The sequence below is a fragment of the Mastigoproctus giganteus genome, chromosome 1, assembly GCF_048544385.1.
Source record: "Mastigoproctus giganteus isolate SK-2022 chromosome 1, ASM4854438v1, whole genome shotgun sequence".
Lineage (NCBI taxonomy): Eukaryota > Metazoa > Arthropoda > Arachnida > Uropygi > Thelyphonidae > Mastigoproctus > Mastigoproctus giganteus.
The window spans coordinates 222,833,681-222,859,679 of NC_143575.1; the positions used below are offsets into that span (position 1 = coordinate 222,833,681).

The 25,999-nt window shown below is 36.5% G+C and overlaps 1 protein-coding gene across 3 annotated transcripts in view; it reads right to left on the minus strand.

Moving 5' to 3' along the window:
- The window catches only part of LOC150091543 (RWD domain-containing protein 4), a 108,832-nt gene that overhangs the window by 57,476 nt on the left and 25,357 nt on the right, over positions 1-25,999 (minus strand). For 2 of the 3 annotated variants that reach the window (XM_090384490.1, XM_090384486.1), the window contains exons 3-4: positions 13,036-13,116; positions 3,995-4,113 (exon numbers count right to left, since the gene is read on the minus strand). In XM_090384490.1, the coding sequence (XP_090240616.1) occupies positions 3,995-4,113; positions 13,036-13,116 (200 nt within the window). The remainder of the gene's footprint in view (positions 1-3,994; positions 4,114-13,035; positions 13,117-25,999) is intronic. The other variant, XM_090384496.1, reaches the window with a different exon arrangement.

Below are 25,999 nucleotides of genomic sequence, written 5' to 3' on the forward strand. Positions count from 1 at the left end.
GATCACTGATCAGACGGAAGGTTTCTAGGTAGTTTAAGAGTTGGCAGTTAATTGATTTCTCCATTACTTTAGAAAGAGTAGAAGTAATTGAAATGGGACGATAATTGGATTGGAGGGACTTGTCACTCTTTTTAGGGACTAGCTGGATATGAGGAAATTTCCAAACAAAAGGAAAACACCTTTGGAATAAGAGAGTGAAAAAAAGGTAGCAAAGAACAGGAGTAAGTTCAGGAGTACAGGTTTTGAGAACAAGTGGAGAAATACCATCGGGACCTGGAGCTTTCTTAGCATCGAGATTCATCAAAATCTTTCTGACACCTTTTGATGGAAGACCACAGGAGGCATTGAATGGAGCGTGTTGGGAATGGTGGGAGATGTTTTACCAAGATCATTAATATATGAGTTGGAAGAAAAATGGGATGCTAGCAGGTCAGCTTTATCCTTGGTTGAAGTGACAACAGAACCACCTGGTTTTGACAGAAGTGGGAGCATAGATGGGCAAAAGTTGCGGCCAAAAGATTTGGCAAGAGACCAGAATGCTCGGCTAACATTAGAGCAAGAAGCAAGTTTTCTACTCTTAGCCTGTTCAAAATCTAGTTTGGACTGATTGATGACTGCTTTACAATTGTTGCAAGCTTTGGTGTAGGCAGAAAAATAAAACTAAAGAATTGGAAACAAGCCAATTATAATATGCAGCGTTCTCTTGAAAAGCCTTAGCACATTTATTGGAAAACCAAGGTTTAAATAAAAGATGAGATTTTAAAGTGGAGTGTGGAATAAAGGATTCCATGCCTACAAGAATAATTTCACTGACATGATTTGAGCAAACGTTGACATCGGAAGTTTTGAAACAGTAATCTGACCTAGGAAAAGAAGCAAAGAAATCTTGCAGGTCATCCCATTTTGCATTTTTGTAATGCCAAACAATACGACATTGGGAATAGCCATGAGATAAAGGCTCCATTGGAGAAGAGACAATCGCCAAGTTGTGATCTGAGGTACCTAAAGGACCACTCACTTCGACCGTGTACCTGGACGGGTTGTTTGTGAGAAAAATATCAAACGTGTTGGCTGTATGGTTAGGATTATCTGGTATTCTTGTAGGTAAATGAACAATCTATGCAAGGTTATTAGAAATTGCAAAAGCCTCAACATCTTGACCAGCTGGGTCGGTGTGACTAGAAAACGGAAGCCAGCTGGAGTTGTGAACATTAAAATCACCAAGGAAAAGTACCTCGCTGTTAGGAAAGTTGGACTGGAGAAAGTCAAGTTGCAAAGAGAGGAAGTCAAAGAGCTCCAAGTGATTAGTGGAGTTGGGAGAACGGTAGAGACAACAGATGAATTTGACACAATGAGGTAGAGAGATTTTAAGCCAGAGAAGATCGAAAAGAGAAGATTCCATATTACCAAGTCTCTGACAGGGAATATCGGAATGGACATATGCACAAATACCACCTTTGAGGTGAAAGGAATCATACAGCAAATAGTTTGGGCAACTGAGATGAGCAGTAGTTGAATCAACCGATAACTGAGATTCTGTCAAAAAAAGTACTTGGGGTTTGGCAGACTGCAAGTGGAAATGGACATCATTGAGATTAGAATTGAGACCACATATATTTGTGAAATGAACTAGGAAGTGTTTAGGAGGTTTAGATCTTTTCGCAGATAAGCTTACTCTATTAATTTGACAATTCATGGTGTGTATTCAATAGTAAGAAAAAGTGGGGGGGGGGAGCATGCGGTATGAAGTAATGAAATTTTTGGATATGGCGTACACACGGTAAGAATATACCTAGATCCTTGACATAATGTATCATCGACAATGTCCACCCGCATACACACTACAGTCCCTCCAGTCACTAACTGGCAGAGTAGAGGTAGCAAGATTATACACTAGCTGATCCAGAAGCCTCCTAATGAATTACCAATAGGTTCGGTTTGGTGTACTAACTAGTGGCCAGCCTGCAAACATCATTTTAGTGCAGTACCCTCGAAATGTAAGGAAGATTGGATCTCGTCATGATGTTCATCATAACCTCAAAAGTCTTTGGTCATACTGCATGATGGAAGAGATGGGGAATGGTTGACCAGAACTTGGCTCTGGAGACTAAACATGGGTTCCACCACTTCAAGCCTCCAATAAGCAAAGTGGTGGTTTTGCACCGGTTGATGAGAGTCATCTACCACCTAGTATTGCCTGGTAACACAGCGGGATGGCATTCCTCCATGTGGTATGGGCACTACACCTCGACCCCTGCTTACATTGTTTCATACCTGGATGGTCACCCATAGTGTGCTTATGCATGGAGGTTATACCCAGTATTACTAACAGTCCCACCATCGCAAAGGCGCAAACAGAGGATTTGGCTGTCAAAGACCATCCGGACTTCGCCAAAATTGGGTCTACTTGACTTGAATATCACCCGAATATCAGTTCCATCAGCGTTTCAGACTGGTAGCAAGTACAGCTTGTCTGGCATATTTGAGAGAATGTCTGTGACAACCTCAAGGACCTCAAAGTGGCAGAAAGACGACTTCTATATTTTTATTTAGATGATTCAATTCCTGTGGATGTCCTGGTGCATTGTCCAGGATAAGCATAACTTTGAACGAAAGATTTTTCAGCCACAGATACTTCTTTACTTCAGGTACAAAGCACAATTCTCAATCAATCCAAGCACAATTCTCGTGTTACCCGCACTTTTTTGTTATTTTGCCAGTAGATAGGGAGTTAATTTTTGTTTTTTCCCTTTAAAGCTCTCGGGTTTCAGGAATGGTAAAGCACAGCAGGTTTGATCATATCGCCTGCTGCATTTGCACAAATAAAAGTGTCACCCTATCTTAACTTGCTTTAAATCCTGACATCCATTTTTCCTCTTGGGTAACATAGGACCTGTTAAGCATTCTCTTCCAGTAAAGCCCAGATTCATCTGCATTAAAGACTTGTTCCGGCACGTACCCTTTCTCCTCAATTACTATTTTGTAAAATTCTTCAGGGAAAACTGCTGCCTGCTGCTTCTTGGTCAGCAGAAGCTGCATCAATCACCTTTAAATTTCTTAAAGAAATTCTTCATTTAAATCCTTCAAAGCAACCTTCCTTCAAAAAATCCTTCAGTGAAGGTTTTTATAGAACTTTCAGAAGATGATCCTTCTCCAACTTGTTCTTCGTGATAATGGTTAAAGAGATTTCGCTTTTTCCCTTAAAATTTTCGAATGATTGACAATCTCTTTTTTATATTGTTTTACATCCACACACTCAGCGCTCTTTCCATTTTACTTAACGCTTTTTCATGTACACAAGAAACAATCTTCACACTCTTCGGCACACTAGCCGCAAAACAACTGCAGATTTACTTCTCCTTTTTATAAATTTACTGCACTGTAGACTCGTTAATGCCATATATCTTCCCTATGGCCACAAAAGATTTCAGATCTTTAATCTCATCTAAAAGTTCCACTTTTTCTGCCAGTGTGAGAACTTTTTTCTTCTCTTGGTTTCACAAAATAATTGTCACGTTTAAGTCCCATTTTTAGTAGATAAGGGTAGAAGACAACACGTGAACGCGAACATCACAGTGACAATCTCGCAATTGATGAAAAAATTTGACAAGACCAGTGTGTGCCGGTGCCTTACCGACGATGACACATACACAGCTAGCATAGTGTATACACAGGAAACAGACTAGACGCATGACTCGTGCAAGACAGAATCCAAGCAGACCCGCATGGGTGGTGGGGCTTCAGCAAATAATTCAAACTGCAAAGTGAGAGACTGCGAAAAGCAAGGGATTACTGTATATATAAATAAACATGGTGTGAAGTATGTCTCAATACATTTATTTATTTTCATCAATGAATTTATTTATTTATGATTTTTTGTCTTCTTTTATTTATTCATAATTTTTCTCATTATTCAAGAAATTTATTAAAACCATTTGTAGTACTTCAGAAATTTAAATTTCATATATTTACAGTAAAAATTATAAGAAATCACCTAACATACAAGTGTTTGTTGTAGAAAGTATTTAAACTAAACTGTGGTTCATCATTTGGATAATTTTCACCCCAACAAATTTCCACTAGAAATGAGTTTGGATCTCCTTTTTCACCAATCTGAAACAGAAAGGATAAAATCAACATTTTTTCATAAATATTTCTGAACACAATTAGCAAGAAACTAAAATATATTAAGACCAAGTTTTGTATATAATTTACATTTATAAATTATATAAATTAAGTAAACAGTATTTTTTTGACATTAAATTGCCTAGATTAAATAAATAAATCAGGCAGATACACAAAAACATCGCCTTATGCATCTATAGGAATACCGAGCCTGCAGCTCGGTATTCCTATAGATGCACAAGGTGATGACAATGCCTGTCATGACTATATTCTGCCATATTCAAAAAATGCAACCAGTTACAGATTGCCTGCCAAAGGGACAACAACTTTGAATTTACAATACTTTGTTGTACTTTCATATTAAAATATGGAAGCCCAAGCTAATTTAACTTGAAAGTGAAACAAAGCATTTCCTTTCAAGTTAAATTATATGACATATTTAAATGCTTTCAGAGTGGAGAAGGCCAGCCTGCAACAGGATTGTATTCTTTTCTTAGCTCCACTGACCATGAAAATGAGCTGCACAAAAATCTGAAGTATGTTCAAAGTGCTAGTTCTTTAAAGACACCTGGGGTGGATGGGATCTATCCAGTTAAATTAAAGGAGGCAGCAAAGGAAGTAAGCAAACCCTTAGCCATAATCATTAGAGCTTCCTTAGACTCAGGGGAGGTACCCATGGACTGGAGATGTGCAAATGTGACCCCAATTCACAAAGGAGAATCAATGGGTGACACAAGTAATTACAGACCTGTTAGTTTAACTTCTGTTCCAGGGAAATTAATGGAGGCACTGGTTAAAGAAGTACTGCAGGATCATCTAGACAAGACTGCAGAGTTGTTGGAATCCCATGGATTCCAACAACCCATGGGAATCAAACACTGTTGTTGTTATTGGGATTTTTTTTAGGAGCATCGATGACTAAGGCCATGTTGCTCCACGTATATTGTCTGTAAGTTGTGTTCCGAGGTAAATTTTCTGTTTGCTGTATGAAATATCTGAGTTTCCGGGGGAAAAAAACATGCTACCCTCGCCTGAAACCAACTCACTCAGCCACGTTGTGAAAATGACCCATAAAAATCTCTCCCATCATCGACAGGATTCAAACTCAGGTCTTTTCCACCCATTGTGGGAAGGATGGCAATCCTACCAACTATGCTACCCACGAGGATGATTCCAAAACCTCATCAATTTTATATGTGCAGAAAGCTCAAAAATTCAAGACTCAGAAAGAAATCCAGAAGGCCTTGTCAATCAAAAGGCTTTTGGAGGTTTTTCAAAGATATCGATATGGTGACAGGTATTATTCAAGAGATACCCAGACATTAGGAGACAACATTGCTAGTCTTGCGGCATGAGCTACAGTGTAGACTTGTACACAGAAAAGAAGCACTGAAGGAACTTTCCCTCAATCAATTCTTCATAGAGGACTCTTCAAATGGCATTCAAGATGAGCAGTAATCAAGATTCAATCACAAAAAAGCAAACCAACACTGTTTCTAACTGGCTTTCAAATTTTGATTTGTTTGTATCTATGCTACAGTAATTGTAATTGAAATTTTAACTGTTTTTTAGTTTTTTTTTTTTTTATAGTAGTGCCCACAAACACTTCCAGAGGCCTATTAAGATATTCCACTCAGGAACATGCTGTAGCATTCCATGGCTTGAAGCAAGATATCATTTAATTTTAATTCAGCAGCAATGGGCATGTGTACAGATGAGTTATAATCCTTTATTCACCTCAATTTTCACAGAGAGGTACTCCTGTATGTTAGAATGTATATTTATAAAAAATGTTAAACTTTTATTTTTTAAGCAGGGTTTCCAAATATCTGAATAAAAATTTAGGAATGGAAAAAAAATAGATTTTTTTTTTTTTTTTTTTTTTTTTTTTTTTAAACAGAAAACCCCTACTAAAGGTTGGCTGATCAGAATTCAGTTCTCTTAACTTCATGCTAAAAACATAACACATACATCAAAGTTGACAATTTCATAAACATCGAATTTTGCCTGAATGGGATACAGCCATGGTTTTTAATTTTTCATTAATTAGATAATACAAAGCTGTTTAGTTACATATGTAAATAATTACACCAAATAATTAATTTCTTATGGATCTAAATTTTGTTCCTCAGGGAAATAGTATATTACACTGTCTTCCTTCCCTTTTCTTTGGTGCTTTTGTAATGCATCATCCATTTTCTTTTCATTGGTTTCTTTGCTTGGTTTCAGAACTTCATCTATCACAGCTTGCACTAATTTACCTCCTTCGAAAATCCTTCTTCTTCACAGTTCTGCTTTTTAGCACTATTAGCCTCATCCAAAAGTTGGAGTCACATGCCTGACTTCTTTCTTTGCATCTTTCACTCAGTTTCAAGAACTGCAATTTCTTCCATTTTTCACTATCCTTTATGCATTTTCTAATTCAGTTGCCTTAAATTTCTCCAATTCCATTACTTTCTTAGCAGCTTCTTTCTTGAGTTGCTTTTCTTTTTCAAGACAATTACTATTTCCTTGTATGCAAACTGCAAGTTTAGAAAGTGACCACATCTTATTATTTTCTTTCCAGTAACACGATTTCCTGCTGCAATGTATTTGCTTGTTTTGCAATTCATTCTTTTGCACAAGTTAAATAAAGCTAAAGATCGCCTCACTTGATCCTACTTTGTTTGTGATTATAATATTAACAAGTTTTGAACACAAAACAGCTCGCTCTCACTTTGCCTCTGTGTCCATTATGAAATAATAAGTCCTCTATTGTTTCTTTATTAGCCATTCACTGTACCAAAAGTTCAGTAAATCTCAAAAGCAGGTAGCAACAGTTGTTATACATAACTTCACAAACCATCAAAAATCTTGATGAATCCTGAAATGAGAAGATACTATGTCACATTATGTCCACAATAAACTTAGGATTCAGGTTGTTTAAGTAACAAAAAGGCCATCTGAAAATCCCAAATCAACTTCAAGACCAATAAATGGTCTCTACAGTCACAACCAGCTAAAGAAACAAAAATCCCACCAACTGACATGACCAACACCAAACCCATATGGCCTAAGTAGCCACTGCACTTAAAACCCCATTAACAACAACAACCAAACCCAGACAAGAGTTATGGAAGACAGGATAAAAAGACATAAAAATGATTAATTTAGGAAAGAAAAGAAAGATAAAGAGACAGTGAACAAGTATTAAAACTAAATTTTTTTTTAAAAATGAAACCTTGCACTCCTCAGTTTATTGTAAGTGTGGTAAAATGATCTACAGCCACTCAGTTCCCACTACTAAGGAAAAATGACGTATAGATGAGAGTTGCTATATACTAATTACTACAATACAGAAAAGGTATTATTTATAATAGTCACTTAAACCACAATTAGTAAAATATAATGACAAAAGTTTCTTATGAGCCTTAGATTAAAAAATTTAAATGCTTTAAAATAAATACCAAAGAAGACTTTGGGCTCTGAATAGTCTTCCACATTTCTTCCATATTAAAATAATAAGTAGTAATTAATACGTATACGTAATAAACATCATACAGTGCTGCAATTTGCAGCACTGTATGATGACAAGGCACCTGCAATGTGATCTGAATGAGGTGTTTAGGGCTTTAAATGCATTGAGCAAGCTCAATGCTGACGAGATTCTTGCTCTGATATGAGCAAGTATAAATTCAAATTGAGCAACGATGGATGCAGAATAGATGTGCAGAAGTTTGCCTTTAGCCAAGTGGTGGTTGATTTCTGAAACAAAGTTCCATCTGATGTTGTGGAAATGGATAGCTTTACAAATTCAAGGAAGAACTGCACAAACTGTTGGAGGGGACAGATAGGTGAAATGGGAAGGTTTTTTTTTTCACTGATACTGTATAAGCTTGCTTTCTTGCATCATTTGCCACTACTACTATTAATACAAATTTCATTGTGAAATGCAATAAACTATATTTTAATATCTGTTTCATTCATATGGTGTAAAAGTATAAGGGTCAATCAAATGAAACAGACTTTTGAAATAAACTCAGAGACACCTGGTTAAAAATAAAACACCCACAGCAACGAGACTAGTCACAAAGCAAGATATCCTAAGGTAAAGAACTTCTTATGTGGTCACGCAGTGTGTCAAATAAAATTCAGAAAATACACAATATTCAAACTACACTCGTACCTAAAATAGTCATTATCATTTAAGTTAGGATTACTCTTCTGGAATAAAATGATCCCTACAGACACACCCAGCTAAATAAAAAAAAATCCCACCAACACCAAACTCAGACAATAGTTATGGAAGACAGGATAGAGAGAGAAAAATGGTTTATTTGGAGAAGACAGGGTAAAGAGATAATGAATGAGTTATAAACAGTATATTTTTAAGACTGCAAAATCAAATGGGAAGAGGGCAGTAATCATTTGAAAGGAACAGTTATGACTTATTAGGTTCTTCCAAATGCCTTCTCCCTTAAATTACATATTAATTCAAGTATTTACTTAACAAATCCCTTTTCCTCATGTTCCCAAATGTACACAGGTCTGAAACACAGTATATATATATATATATATATATATATATATATATATATATATACTGTACACACACACACACACACACACACACACACACACACACACACACACACACACACACACACACACACACACACACAGGTGTTCAAAGAAAGTGCATCATCCCTTAAAATTGTAATTGTCATCTGAATAACGTAAGTATATGGCAATATTTCTTACAGATTTCATCAGATAAGATTGACACACATAGGTGATGATGTAATATTGCATCAGCTGTTACTTTCAGCTATATAAGCAGGCTCTGCAAGTGTTGCAGTCATTCCTTGCTTGTGTCAGGATGGCGAGTTACGTACAATTGACTTCATGAAGAAAGAGTGCTATTGTTGCTTTACTTGAGGAAGGATGTTCTTCTCGTCATTCATATTGCTTATAGAGTGTCTTGTAATCAGTCGACAGTGAGTAGATTTCTTTCCAAACTCATAGACTACTGGTTCTGCTGAGAGGAAAAAAGGAACCAGATGCGAAAAAGTCTCTACACCAAAACAGGACCACATTTTGAAATGCTTATGGCTTAAAAACCATAAAGCTTCTTCATCAGTTGTAAAGTCAGTTATTTTCTCGGATAAGAATAAATTCAACCTGCATGGCTCTGAATCAAATTGGAGACAAACAATTCGCTGTAGATGTGATGGAGAATACCATCCAGACTGTATGGTGTTTACAATGAAATTGCCTACCAACCAAATGATATGGGGGTGCATTTTGTATCACCTGCAGTTTATAAAAGGTTCCGTAAATGCCAATGGATACCTGGCTATATTGGAAGGCAAATTGCTGCCAACCATTAGAGACCATTTCAACCTGCCAAGTAACTGCACCTTTCAGGACTTGTCATTGGGCAAAAAGTGTAAGTAGGCACTTCTGTAGTTACTTTAGCTTTATTCTGCATTAGAGGTTTGACAGTAATGTGTTTACATTTGTTACAAGTGAAAAATGGTTGGAAGAACGGTCCATTACAACTGTTAGCTGGCCAGGAAACAGCCTGGACCTGAATCCTATAGAGAACCGTTGGCATCGTGTGGAATCTGCAGTTGCCAGAGAGAAACCAAAGACCCTTTGTGAACTTCAGGAAGCCATAATTCGTGTTTGAAACCACCAACTATCAGTTGATTATCTTCAGAAATTGATCTTGTCAATACCTCAATGGTGTGCTGCTGTCAGGGCCAGAGGCGGTTCAACTAAATATTGGTTTGCACCTGGTAAACTTTTCATTTTGTTTTCCCATTTAATATGATAACCTTAAGCAAATTGAGGGCTTCTGATAACATTTCAGTCATAATTGTAGTGTTTACCAAAACTGTTGTATAAAGGTTGCAAATGCTCATTTTGGAATATTTTGAGAGTAACTGTCAAATATTACTTAGCTTTGCCTTAACTATTAATAAATATCTTTTGTTTATACTTCTATTTGTGATGATAGTCATTAATGTAAAATACCATCGCAAAAAAGGGTTAGAAATGTGAAATTCCTAGGTGATGCACTTTCTTTGAACACCAGTGTATATGCTCTTACCTAAAAGTTGGGAATTGCAGTGTATGACAGTTCTTGTTAATTTTTTTCGAAATTAGGTATGACAATGTAAGGTTTAATAGAAAAAAAACAACACACTACAAAGCATTTCAAGATTTTTTATTAAGCAGTGAAAAATTTACAGTAAAAAACATATTCAGATAATTAATATTAATAACCATATTGATTTTTCATCAAAATATCCTCCAAGAGGTTTTATCTCTGCTCTACACAGATATGGCATTCTGGCAATTAATTTTATAATAGTGTCTTGACTAACATTATTCCAAGTGATCTCAAGGTTCCCCATAAATTTTGTGAAGATGGGCAAACTTCATGGACTTAACTATCTCTAGATCCCATAAAAGATCTATTGGGTTTAAGTCAGGCAACTGGGATGGCCACACCATAATCTGCAAGCTCAAGCCAATTGTTTCTTTCGATTTTCTAGTTTTAATAAGGGTTTTCAAACTTTCAGATTTGCTATACAACCATGAAGTCCTGACTGTTTAAGACAGTTTTACAGTGGATATAGACATGGGAATCTATTCCTATTAAACTCAGCTTGGATTTTAGTTGCAGTAAGTCATCAACTGCATTCGGAAATCAGCGTTATGGCCTTATCTTGTGCTTCCATTGTTATGTGTGGTCGTCCTGATCGTTACTTGTCCTTTAAACTGCCGGACTCCTGGAACTATCGAATGGTAGCTTGTATTCCTTTAAACTAAACACCTAGTTTTTGCCAATACTTCTCGTGGAATAACTTTCTTTATACAGAGTTATAATAGCACTTCTTTTTTCAGCACTTAGTATCTATTTCTTGCACATACAAAACATACAAAACTTACACCAAACACTTCCTGAATGATAGATGTTGGATTTTATATATTACAGCTCTTACTCCTAAATTTATATTATTGCAAAAAACACTCTGTAATCATCTACAATCTTCTATAATATTGAAACAATACTCCCACTTTCTAGAATATTTTAAAATCATCTACAATGTTCTATCACATTCAGGAATCCACCATATTCAAGGGTCTTCTATACCTTTCTGGAATATTCTAGAAATTTCTTATATATTATTTAAGTTTCTTGATTTCTATACATAATAGAAAATAGTTTAATAAAAATTGATAATTAAGTCAGTCCTATTTTAAAAATATCTTGAAAATTAAGAAAAATTAAACATGCATGTATGTTACACCTCAGCAGGATTTAATGATGTGTGGCATACCTTCTTGTCTAAGTTGATAAAGGGGCACATCTCTCTGAAAGCCTTGGTGTATATTTGTATTAATGCTCTTAGTTTTTATCACTTTTAGTATATTTACTTTTGGTCTTTTAATAGTTTCCTCATAATTTATTCTTGTATTATATTCTTAATTCTCACTGTATATTTTTATTAAAGTTTTATTTTACTGTTTTGTCGGTTGTAGCAATATTTATTTCCAATATACTTATTCCCGATGCTCAAGGCCTTTCTGCTAATGTTTTTATACTGTTGCAGAATCCCTATGCTATTGTTTTGATTGGGCTCTTTATGAAGAAATTAATATTAGTCACAATCCAGAAGACTAGCGTCTTTTCATAGACAGTTTAAGTAAAAGTGTGAAAGCTGTGTTTCTTCACAATGGGATTATATGACTGCCAATTCTTGTTACACACATCATTGACATTAAAGAAGATTATGGAATGAAGCATGCGTTACAGAATATCAAGTATGACCAGTACAAGTGGGACGTCTATGGTGATTCCAAGATTCGAGATTTCCTTTGAGTTTGCAAGGTGGTTCACTAAGTTCTCTTGTGTTCTTTACTTCTGAGATATCAGAGCTGTACATCATCACTACAGGAGAAGAGAATGGTCTACCAGAATTGGTGTGGATTGGTGCATACTCTGTAGTAAACAATCCCTTGTTCCAAGAAACAGCCTTGAGTCCACTAGTCCATATTAAGCTAGGACTGGTCAAACGATTTGTTAAAGAATTGGATTCTCAAAATGATACCTTCAAGCATATGTTTGAATCTTGTTTCCAAAACTGGCTGATACAAAATTGAAAGGTAGCATATCTATTAGTCCACAATTAAGCAGATGTTAGCTTCACAAGAACTTGAAGGAAAAATGATAAGCTCAGCAAAATGTCTGGCAGTTATTTTGCCTTGTAGTGAATGGTTTTCTTTGTAAAAAAGTTCACTAAAAATTATGGAAAAATGGGATGCAGAATGTCAATCAAGCTCTGCTACTTTACTCTCACATTGACTTTTTCAGACCAAATCTAAGCAACATTAGCAAAACGTACAGGGAGAGTGAGAAAGATCTCACTAGGCCACACAGTCAATGGAGAAGAGGTACTAAAGAAGGTGGGATAAAGTTACGATGAGTGACTATACTTGGTTCTTGATTCAGGATGATCACAGTGACCAAGGCAAAGGCATCCAAATATACATTTTTAAGGAAATTTTTGACATTAACTAGAGGATTTCTACTTTTTAATGTGCGACTTTTTTTTTTTTTTTTTAACTTTGTTGTTTACTTGTAACAAAGATTAATAGTTTGTAATTCATTAACACTGTTTATAGATGTCAAACAATGTTAATGAATATCATATAGTCACACTAAATATTTACTTTTCTTTCATTTCTGGGTATACCTCTGGCACTATGCAAAAACTAAAGTCACATTTGGAATCAACACACTCAATTTCACAAAGAAACAATAAATACAAATAAACAGAACCTTTTTTAAATTTGTTACATAGTGTAAAGCAATTAAAGTGACAATCAAAGAAAATAAATACATTTTTTATTACTCACCATACACTGAAAAGTTGTAGGTGATGTCTCCTTAAAGCCTTCATCTCTATCATAAATTGATCTCAAGACTTCGAGCTCCTCCTTACAGAAAATAAAAGCTTTCAGTTAGAGAAAATAAAACATGCATAATTACCTTTTTTCATTTAAATAACAAATAAATTTACATGTTTTAAAAATATTTTCTTCATATAACATTTTATGTATTATTTTATTATAAGAGAAGAGAAACTAAATGGTTATTTGTTATAAACAGTTGCTATAAGCTTAATATATAATAAACAAAATAAAGGAATAATGTAGCCTCAGTTAAATTTTTAACAATTTGTTAAATATTAACTGAGGCTACATTTTATTACTATTCTTATTCTTTCTCCTGCAACATTTTGGAGGTAGGGATGTTGTTGTTAGAGTGGAAGTTTAGTGGTAGTACGAGAGCAACCATAGTTGAATTGTGCCTGTCACCTTTGTTAAATGAAGGTGGACAAATAAGTAGTAGTCATAAGTTGTATAACTGAATCCTCCTTAAAAAGTAAAAAAATTCAGCTAAATTTGCATCAGTCTCTATTACATGATCTAATTCTAAAAGATCATACCTCCTGCTGTAGAGGCATGCAGCTATAAAGCCACAGTAGCATGTGAAATGTTGACGTTTAAATGCTTCCTAAGAAATCTGATTATTTGTTAATTGTCATAAAGGTTATTACTCAGATTCTTGGAAAATATTCTTATTTTTACCTCACATTCAATATGTCCTCCACCTTGACAAACAAGTTTCTACAGGTGTGCACCAATATACATTCATAATGCTTCAATGGCAAGTCTTCATCGATTCTGCAACAATCTTGAGAGCAATAATGGCTCTTAAGTCAAGAAACAGCGAGTTTATTCCACAAAAGTTCCCTCTTTCAAGGAACCCTACAAAAAAAAAAAAAAAAAGTCACATGAGTTGATGTCTGGACTCAGAGGAGGCCAAAAATACCTGCAGCTGTGATGATCAGAATAACAGTATGATAAGGTGTGAGGACAAAACAAGTGTGCAAAAGAGATCCAACATGATATTAATTATAGGCAGTGTAATACTATTACATAGAAACTGAGTGATCACAGGAAGCTGAGTTTCAGTAGAAAGTCATTCTTCAAGCATATGCAGATACCACTGTTATTTAACAGTTTCATTGAAGAGGGCACAATTAAACCATAACTCGACAAGGTTACCCAGATGGTCACTTTCACAAGTATCCTCTGTGGCTACTTTTCTCATAATGCCTACAGGGAGGGTCTACTGCCCAAACTGTATATTCTGATTGTTCCACAGTAGTCCTGTCCTAATGAAAACAAGTTTCATCAGAAAACAAATTGTGTAACACTGAAATTTTCCCCTTTGCCTATACACTGAATTTAAGTCTTCTCTGCTTATCATTTTTGCAAAGTTCATGCAGCACTGTAATCAATCGCTGAATAGAACACCAACAAATGATAAGGACCTTTTCCTTGGCCAGGCCCTGGAGAGACTGCAAAACTCGGGGGTAAAATTTTCCTCAGTGTGGTCTGCATTGATTAACAGGAGAGACATTTAATTTAACAGTAAATAGAAGGAATGCAAGAATATTTACTGATGCTATCAAGGAAGTGTTAAATGGGTTAGAAAACTGCTTACCTGGGGAGGTGGGGGGGACACAGACTAATAGATTAACAGCAGTCCCAAAGAAGATGTGAAAGTGATTCTTGCATTGCTTCTATTGAGACTTACAGTAGCTTGAAAAGTGAGGTATTAGAGATTACAAGACCTGCTGGGGGGTCTTTGCAGGACAAGCAAATAAATGGATTGTGTTAAGGTTATAATCAAAAGCAAAAAAATTGTGAAAGTATACCTGCTTGCTCGTAATTATTATTATTATTATTAGCCATATGGTGCAAGGAAGCCTGAGGCTTATGCTGCACCAGCCAAAAAAAAAAATTCCCAAATTACCCTGAGAGTGAGAGAGAGAGAGAGAGGAATCACCAAGAAAGAGAATGATATCCAGCTCACGACCCTGGGTTTGCCAAGCTCATACTCACCTGATGTGAGCCTCTGGGGTTAAGTTTGCACAATGTAGGTTCCCAAGTGTCTCAACAATGAACAAAAACATCCGCAAATGGGATTGCATAGTGACTTTGGATGAGGCATAATACAGGTACTTGGGCCAGAGAGAAAGCAATGCAACATGCAGTGGAAACATCCAGCATCACAACAGCCAAAGAAATTCATGAATTTCAAACCCACCGGGAGAGTTACATGCACATTTTTTTTTTTTTTCTGACACAGAGGGACTTGCTGCATTTCAAGTTTAGAGGTAAAACAGTCAACTCACAAAATTATGAACAAATCCTCAAAGCTGATCTGCAATTTACCATCAAAAACAATGGATCCAGATGTGCGACTGATGGTGTCATTTTGTTATACAACAATGCATGACCACACACAGCTCAATACACTATGGGAATTATCCAGATACTGCAAAGGTAAGTGACTGAGCATCCTCTCTATAGCCCGTACTTGGCACCTTATCATTTTCATGTTCTTGGAAGACTGAAAAATAACTGGCAGGACACTGATTCCACATGGGCATTGAAGCAAAGGAAGCCAACAAATAATGATGCCAATAGCTATAATAAGACTTTATGAACTGGGTATAAAAAAGCTGGAGTGCAAATAGAATAAGTGCCTGAACTGGGATGAAGATTTTTTAAACAATAAAGCACCCATTACTAGTAAAAACTTCATCATTGTAACTATTTGATGTTAACTGGACCATAACTAAATTCAGTGATTTAGCATTATTTCTCAAACTCTCCATTATTTCATCACTTCTCTGAAGTACTTAATGAGACTGCATCAGAAAACACAAGAATTAACAGCAGACCAGCTTACTTCACATCCACTGATATGGTAGTCATCCACAAGAGGATATTAAGTACATGTAACTTTGTCTCTAATTAGAATTAAAAAACACTACACTCTAAGCAAATGTACTGATATACTACCAGACTTGACAATGATATTCACATGGGATTCATAACTGCCATATAAAATGGTGGGGTTACTGGAATGTGTTTTGTAAATTATTTTAACTCTGCCTCATTTCCTGGCTGAAGTGTTCAGGCCCAGGAAGCACCCACTGTAAATAGTGGATTTAATATGCTAAGGTACCAGTGATATGGAACCACAGTGAAGGGGTCTTCAACTACTTTCATTCTAATTTAAACACCACCAATGACAATGCAATTCTCTCCAGAATGTAAAAATAATAACACCCTCTCATACCAAGATATTAACATCCACATTACAGAAAAATCAGCTGAAAACATCAGTATTTAGAAAAGGCACAGACATGGAGTTAGTACTGTCCACTCCCTCTCTCTCACCTTTTACAGCACGTCCCTCCTGAAATGGAAGTTCAAAAAGTATATGGTCAGGGGTGAGACGTCCCAAGGGTGCCAGCCAGGGGTGCACTGCACCTGGGCAGCAACATTCAAGGGATGCCTGAAAACCTGAAACTTACATACACATACGAAGCAAAATATATAAATAATGCTAGGAGCATATTAAATTTGATGAATTTTAAGGAAACGTGGTGCCATTCAGACAAACAATGCAGAATTTGAATATGGTAAGTACGTGTGTACAGGAAGGACAGATGGGATGGGAAGATTGGTTGGTTGTTGGGTTTTATTGGCGCATTAGCAACTAAGGTTATAATGCGCCAAAACCAGGTGATGGGATAGGAAGGAATAACATGCTTGGATAAGAAGCACACAGAATCTAAGGTAGTGCACCAAGATGATGTGGATGGCCATTGCAATGTTAGGATTAGTAATGGCCATATGGTGCAAGGAAGTCTAAGGCTTATGCTGCACCAGCCAAAAAAAAAAAAAAAAAAGAAAAGAAAGAAATAATAAAAAGGTAAAATAATAATAATACAAAAATAAAATAAAATAAATAATTAATAAATAATAAAAGAAAAGGAAATAGACAACCTATGTGTTTCCCTCCTCCCATACATTAACTATCCAGCTGACATTTGAATTTATCCAAACTGTCAGCCTCTACCACCCATAAAGGTAACTTATTCCAGTAATTTATAACTCACTGGTTAAAATAAAACTTCCTGCAATCCAATCTAAACATCTCCCCTGTAATTTGAATTTATGGCCCCTTGTTCTAGAATCATTTAACTTAAACATCTCAATCAAGTCTCCTTTAAGGTGCCTAGTTTCCAAGCTGTGCAACTCACATATTCGAAGGACGCCCTTTTGCCGATCTAACCAGGTGATTTACCAGTCTTTGGAACCTTTCAAGAAGCTCAATGTCTTTTTTCAAGTGCGATCTCCATACTTGAACACAGTATTCCAAGTGTGGTCTAACAGCAGCCTTATACAGGGTGTCTCAAAAATACATGGCATAACTTCAGGAATGAGTTCCTCATACGTAGACAATAAAAATATTTTATATCAACACAGTTCCGGAAATGCTTGGTTTCCAAGTTTTGAAGGTCTGTCTATGACACTTAACTGTTCACATCACCTTATAGTAATTGTTCAAAATGTCCACCTTCTGCCTGAATACAGGCCTCACATCGACGTCTCATGGACTCGCGAAGACGATGCCAAATTCCTGGCATGTTTCATATTGTCTCACAACCTGCCACAATTCGATTGCTGAGAGTTTCTACGTCAGCTACCGGAGTCAAATACACCAATGACTTTAAATGGCCCCAAAAGAAGAAATCTAGTGGGTTTAAATCATGTGAGCGTGGAGGCCAGGCAGTTTTGGTCCACCTCTACCTATCCACCGACCAGGAAACCTTCGATTCAGGTAATTGCGGGCTAGGTGGCTGACATATGCGGGAGCGCCATCGTGCATGAAGTGTGCTTGTTGATGAATGATCAGTGGCGTGTCGTCCAAGAAATCAGGCATGTTGTTTTCGAGAAAGTTTCTGTATGCCTGCCCTGTGAGTTTGTTTGGAAGTATATGGAGCCCAAATAACTTATCACCAAAAACACCTGCTGAGATGTTGAGGCTGAACCGCTGTTGGTGATGTAATGGAAGAATTTCATGTGGGTTTTCCTCAGCCCATACATGCTGATTGTGAAAGTTTTGGATTCCATCTCATGTGAACTGTGCTTCATCTGTGAATATCACTAAGGCAGGAAAGTGAGGAGTTGTACCACACTGCTGCAAGAACCACTGGCAGGACATTACTCGTGCAGGGTAATCTGCTGGTGACAAGGCCTATACCCGTTGCAGATGGTAAGGATACAGTTGGTGTTTCTGTAACACTCTCCAAATAATCGAACGTTGAACAGCCAGTTGCACTGCTATTCTGCGTGTACTGATTCCAGGAGTGGCATGCATAACATCCAAAATCTCCTCTACTTCATGGGTCATAGATCTTGGTCATCCTCTGACGGCAGCACGAGGTGTAAAGGACCCGTGTTCACAAAGGCGCCGATGGACACCTTAAAACGTTTTCCTGTCTAGACATCTTCGTTCTGGGAACCTTTCATGGTACAAACGACAAGCCTCCAGAGCATTGCCGTCTGCCAAACCATACATAAAGTGCATATCTGCTTGCTCCTGATTTGAGTACTTGGTTGATATGGAAAACCACCAGATTCTGTCAGTACCTTGTGATGAAGGGAGATAAGACATTGCGGGAGATAAGACATTCCGGTTAATAACTCGGGAACCAAGCATTTCCGGGACTATGTTGATATAAAATATTTTTTTTGTCTACATATGAGGAATTCATTCCTGAAGTTATGCCGTGTATTTTTGAGACACCCTGTATAACAGGATTACAAAATCCTTATCTCTACTACCAAATGTTCAATAAATCATCGATAGGACACCATGGGCCTTCCTTGTAAGCTGTCTACAATGCTCGGAGAACTTCATATCTGACCATATCGTAACTCCAAGTCCCTTTCTTTCACTTCTGACTTTAGCTCAAAGTTTCACTGGGGTTACTGTTCCCCAGGTGTAAGACCTTGCACTTTGCTGGATTAAAGCAAAGCTGCCCATCTGACCATCCCTCAAGTCTATCTAGGTCACTCTAAAGAAGTACTGCTTGGTGCTGATCAACTCTACCAATCTTTACATCATCTTCAAATTTAGATATCATGCCCTCTATCCCTTCATCAATATCATTTAAGAAAATCAAAAACAACAGTGGTCCTAATTCTGATCCTTGAGGAATAGTTAATCTGAATGGTTATTCCTCAGATAAAAATGATTAATCTGAGAAATAACCATTTATCACAACTCTGTGCCTCCTGCCCTGAAGCCATCCTGCTATCCACCTAAGGATTTTCCCTGTGATTCCAACCTGTTCCAGCTTATAAAGTAACTTCTCATGTGGGACTGAGCCAAATGCTTTGCTGAAATCTAAATAAATAATGTTGAAATTATTTCCTAAATCCAGCTCATGAGTGACCATGTCAAAATAGCTAACCAAATTTGTTAAATGTGATTTTCCCTTTATAAAACCATGCTGCATATCCTTCAGAATTCCATTTCTATCTAAATGATTTTGAATTCCACCCTTGATCATTGCTTCCATGATTTTCCCTACTACTGATGTTAAGACTGACTGGTCTGTAATTTCACACTACACTCTTAGAACGGCTCATACATATTGGAGAAACATTGGCACTTTTCCAATTAAACAGAATATCTCCCAAGTCTGGTGATGCTCTCATAATTAGCCTCAATGGTTCAATGCACTCACTTGCTGCCTCTCTTAAAATTATATGCCATCAATCCCAGGAGCCTTACTTGCCTGTAGGCTCGAACGTTTTCATTAAATAATCATGTGAAATTTCAATATCATTAATTACATATTTCAACTTCACTCCCATAATTTCTCATTAACATAAAGGGTTTTTCTTTAGTAAATATCGATGCAAAGTAACTATTGAGTTCATCTGTAACATCAGCTGGGGTATCTAATACTATCCCATGTCCATTATGTAAGGGTCCGATCTGGTTTTGCCCTTCTCTTCTTTGCATTTATATATGTGAAGAATTCCTTATCCCCAATCCTTTCTCTCTTTGCCAGCAATTTCTCTGCCTTTGCCAGCCTAACCTTTTCTGTGGCACTATTACAGATCAATTTGTTGCTGTTATAGGCTTCAGTACTTTTTATTGCTCTATAACTTTTCCATGCCATCTTTTTATGCTCAAGTAATCTGGCAACTTCATTATTCATACAACTTGGAATCCTCCTCATGGAGTATTTTTTTAATGGTATATATGCATTCAAGGCTTCTGTGATTGTTTTAAAGGTATACCATAAATCAACTGTATTCACTCTCTGTAAAATATCTACCCAGCTAATAGAGGCCATGTAGCACCTTAAGCCATCGTAAATTCCTTTCCTGAAATTATATTCCATTTCTTTGCCTTTAACTACTGTTACCTCCTTCTTCATTGTCCACCGTAGAAGTCATCACTTCCTGCTACTGATTCCTGTACTTAGGACTTACAGTACCGGTCAAAATCTTAATACCGGTATTTCGGTATTTTTAATTTATGAAACCGAGATACCGGTATTCCAAAAACAAGTTTTTCCCAATAAATTTTTGTCAATTAGGCGCAATAAAGTAAGGGAAAAAAAAAAAAGTACTGTAATTACTTGAATTCATATTTTAAATAAACTTTTATTGCAATAATAAATATTCTGCAAAAAAACATTAAAATATAGTTATTCTAAAATCAAAAAAATACATATTTTTACTGCAAAGTTTAGTTATGTTTAAGCATCCACACTACCTCTCCGAATAAAGTGAGCTCTTGAGAAACATAAGCAATCAATAGTATGATCGTTTAAAATGGATATAATTTTGGTACATATTTGATTAGCTAGAGAAAATGCCCTTTCGGATTCTATGCTAGATGGTGCTATTGTACTGAGATAATCGTAGACGATCTCAGTCCAAATTTTCTAGGCTTTGAACTTTTTTAGCAAAAATAGTTAAAAGTATTTCATTAATTTCCGACTCAAGTTCATCTTTTAAAATCTCATTGGAGTCAGGCAATTTCTTATTTTAGAAAGAATTTGCGGAACACTTGACGTTTGTTCCACGTTGGTCTTCCAACAAAGAATTATGTTCATCATTTTCTGGAGGAGAAAGACGTTTTATTAAACGAAGTATAATTTTCACTAGAGTATCTTTACTGAGTCTGGGAGACAGCAAAGAGTGGGGATAAGGAATAAAGAGAGCAAAGAGTGCAGTTAAGGAATCTTCACATATATAAATGCAAAGAACAGAAGCACAAATCAGATTTGACCCTTATGTAATGGGCATTAGATAGCATAGCTGAAGTTGCAGATGAACTCAACAGTTACCTTGCATCGATATTTACATTAAAAAAACCCTTTGTGTCAATGAGATATTATGGAAGTGAAGTTGAAAAAAATGTAATTAATGATGTTGAAATTTCAAATGATTATTTAATGAGAACTTTCGCATCTACAGGCAAGTAAGGCTTCCTGTGGTTGATAGCATATACCCTATAATCTTAAAGGAGGCAGCAAGTGAGTGCATTGAACCATTAAGGCTAGCTATGAGTGCATTGAACCATTAAGGCTGGTTATGAGAGCATTACTGGACTCAAGAGAGAGAGAGAGAGATTCCATTGGATTGGTGTAAATTGGAACATAAAGGCGGTTCTAGGAGTGTAATGGGAAATTATCAACCGGCTAGTCTAACTTCAGTAGTAGGGAAAATCACGGAGGCAATGATCAAAGATCGGCAACCCCAATTCAGGATCATTTAGATGGAAATGGAATTCTGTAGGATACACAGCATGGTTTTGTAAAGGAAAATCATGTTTAACAAATCTGGTTAGCCATTTTGACAGGTCACTCGTGAGCTGGATTTAGGGAATGATTCCAGCCTGCTCCAACTTTATAAGTTGGAGCAGGCTGGAATCATTGGGAAAATCCTTAGATGGATAGCACAATGGCTTGAGGGCACCAGACAGAGTGTTGTGATAAATGGTTATTCCTCAGATTGGGTTAATGTAAGAAGTGGGGTTCACCAAGGATCAGTATTGGGACCACTATTGTTTTTGATTATCTTAAATGACATCTATGAAGGGATAGAGGACGTGAGGTCTAAACTTACAGATGATGTAAAGATCAGTAGAGTAGTTAATGATCGCCGCCAAGCAGAGCTTCTTCAGAGTGACCTATATAGATTTCTGGGATGGTCAGAAAAGTGGCAGCTAAGCTTTAATTCAGCAAAATGCAAGGTCTTACACCTGGGGAACAGCAACACCAAAATAACTTATACAATTAGTGGAGTTGAACTAAAGTCAGTAGTGGAGGAACGGGACTTGGGGATTAGGATATGGTCAGACATGAAGTTGTCCAAGAATTGTGGACAGGTGGCAATGTTGCACGGTGTCCTATCGATAATTTATCGAAAATTTGCTAGTAGAGATAACGACGTCATAATCACATAAAAGGTGATTTTATAACCTTTGTGATTAAATTATAAACAATTTTTTTTTTAAATTAGTACTGAAAAACCGGTATTTTTTGTTTCAATACTTGAAAAAAATTACTGGGATCCCGGTACTGTAGGCCCTACCTGTACTGTTATGTCATCTGGTTCATGGGTGATGATCAAGCCTAGAATATTCTTTTCCCTAATCATCTAGTTGATATAAAAATTTTATCCCCCGTGCTGAGTTTCCTTCCCATTTGCTCCAATCAATTAGAGGCAAATTAAAATCACCCATAATAAGACATTCACTCTTACTTGCCCATTCCATTTGAATGTAGAGGCTCTCATCATAATCTTCCCAATCACCTGGCCTGTAGATTACTCCCACTCTCATTGTACCTTTGCTTCAAACTATCTCACACCATACAGATTCTATACTAACACACGAAACGGGTGAATCTGGAAAAGCTTTCATCATACTCAGGTGCTTTTGATAAGAAGCATGACCCCACCACCCCTTCTATTTGCCCTATCCTTCTTAAATACATTGCACATACCGTATTAAAACTCATCATCCCCTATCTCCAGGTGGCAGCACGTTTCCGTAGGCCCTATTACATCAGCATTGCTTGTCCTAAACAGCAGTTTGAATTTGCTCATTTTATTGACGATACTTCTGACATTACTGTATAAACAATTAAGCCTTAGTGTTCTTCTATAGTTAACTAGCTCAACATACTTGAAGTTATTTAAGCTTGCTTCCCTGGCATTAGCTACCTGCTCATTTGAAACCGTTTCTGCCCTCACAACATCTTGCTAATATGATCTGCTGCAGTAACAAACAAGAACTCTTGAAGTATGTAAAAGCATCACTTTGACCAATATTATCAGATAAGCACATATCAATAATATCCTTGTTCCCCCCAAACTAGCAGTTACCCCTGAACCATTAAGGTATCCTCAATGATACTGGCAAAAACCCGTGCACCAACTTTGTTTAAACGTATCCCGTCTCTACAAAAGAGATTCCTTCTACCTACAAGTGCAGGCCAAGCTGATAAAAAATTTCCCCCAAAAGCCTTGCAGAGTCCTTCAAACCTTGAGTTAATCCACAAGGCTTTCAAGCATATAATTCCTCCTATCATTGCTTGGGCAGAATTGCAGACACAGACATTCTGACCTAACTCGCGGAATTTCATCAGCATGGCCCCTATATTTGTCTAACAAATCATCAGATTGTGTGTGCTTAATATCATTAATTCCCACATGAATAATAATATTCTTTCTACCCCCCTTAAAATCTAACAATCTGTTGATATTAATTGTTGCTCCTGGCAGACATACCGTGGTTCTAGTCCACCTATCCTTATTACAAAAAATATTTCCCTGACAATGGAGTCCCTATGAATCAAAGAATAACCAAGTCCCTATGCACTTGGTTATTCTGTTCTAGAGGCCAAACTTGAGTCCCTGAGGAGCTCCCAGTTACATTATTCTCAAAAGCAAGCACCTGTGAGTCAGTCTGGTGTGAAATAAGCACAAAAAACTAAAATGAGAGAGTCTATTATAGGCCAAATAATGTCTGATAATGGGGGACTTTCCAGATACTGACTGGAACCTGCGAATTGGTCACATACATGGCACAAATGTTTCTGTATTTGTTGAATGACTGTTTTCTATGGCAGCATGTTAGAGATGCAGTACTCCTGATTTGATTATAGCCGTGACACTTCATGCATTAAGAATACCCGGATAAAGAAGTAATATGACATGAATATATTATGATTATATTATAATCACAATATATTTATATGGAATTTACTTAAAGATATAACTACTGTCAAGGCTAAAGTAAAGGGATTTTGCTTTCATAAATGCAACTACAGTGATTCCAGGCAATTTTTAAATTATTTTCAATGGGCAAATTGATGACATTACCAACTGCAAATTCTAAATGGAAGGAAAGTAATCACAGACGTTACCAACAGAGCTATTGCTCAAGATTTAGACCTTGAGCAATAGCTCTGTTAGATATTGGATGTCAGATGGAGGGCAGAGAAAAAAAAAATGCATGGGATTACTATAAATTAGCAGAGAACACTGAATTCTTTAGTAAGTACAAACTAGTCTTCAATCAAGTCACTAAGACAAATTATGGAAGTCCTTGGTTAAGAATACAAAGAAAAGTAGCAGAGAATTCTTTACTAATGTTAACTAGAAGGAAAATGGATAACATTGGCCCATTAGATACGAATGGCATAACTCTTAATGATCCTGTTCAGGTTGCTGACAAACTAAATAAATATTTTGCATTTATATTCACTTGCAAAGAAGTTTTTAGGGATGGGAAGACCAGAAATATACTCAGTTAGGAGCTAAATGATTTTGTGACAACTGAAAATAAAGTGGAAGAGAAGTTGTTAAAGCTAAAAGAAAATAAGTTGAGGTTGATTGAAGTGGTTAAAGCTAAAAGAAAATAACCTGAAGTTGATGGAATCTAATGATATAAATAAGTCAACATTTCATGCACCACCATGATGCTCATGCTATCTAAAGTTTGCCTCACTTACCTTTGAATGGATTATGTTATCCTAAGTTTTTTTTTTTTATTATTATTATTATTATTTCCACAATGATAGGGCAGGACCATATTACTAATTAAAAAATGAGAAGTTATGTAACTTAAAACAGGCTTTGAAAAATTATTAATAGCTAATTTTTTGGCTAATTTCTCTTTTCTTCAAAATGAATTACTTTCATTACCTTACTGCTTATTCTATTGTTTATTTCCATGTATTAGTATTAATAAAGTCCAAGTGATAAAAACGAAAGCCAGGCTTATTCAGAATTGGACTTAAAAAAAGCCTCAGCAAGAGAACAGAAATTGTGACTAGTTTTTTACTCTTGGACTTTTAGCATTAGTTGAGGCATATGATGCAAGAAAGCAAGCTTATATGGCATCAGCCAAAAAAAAAAAAAACCTTCCCATTTCACATCCAGTCACTCCAAATGTTTGTCTAGTTCAGCCTTAACTTTATTTAAGTGATCAACTTCCACAACAATTGATGGAAGTCTGTTCCAGCAATCAACTACCCTCTGGCTAAAGGCAAACTTCCACACATCTATTCTACAACTGTCTTTTCTCAATTTGAATCTATGCCCCCCTCAGATTCTTAATCTGAGCAAGTGGAAGTATCCCATCAGCAATAAGCCTGCTCAAACCATTCAAGGCCTTATATACCTCAATCAGATCACCTCGCAGGTGCCTAGTCTCCAGATGCTGCAACTTGCAGAACTTAAGCCTTTCTTTGTAAGAGCACCCCCTTTGTTCCTCTCACCAATCTTGTTGCCCTTCTCTCTACTCGTTTTAGCAACTCTACATCCTTCCTAAAATTAGGCCTCCAGATCTGTATGCAGTACTCAAGGTGTGGTCTGACCACTGCCTTATACAAGGGGAAGGGGATAATCA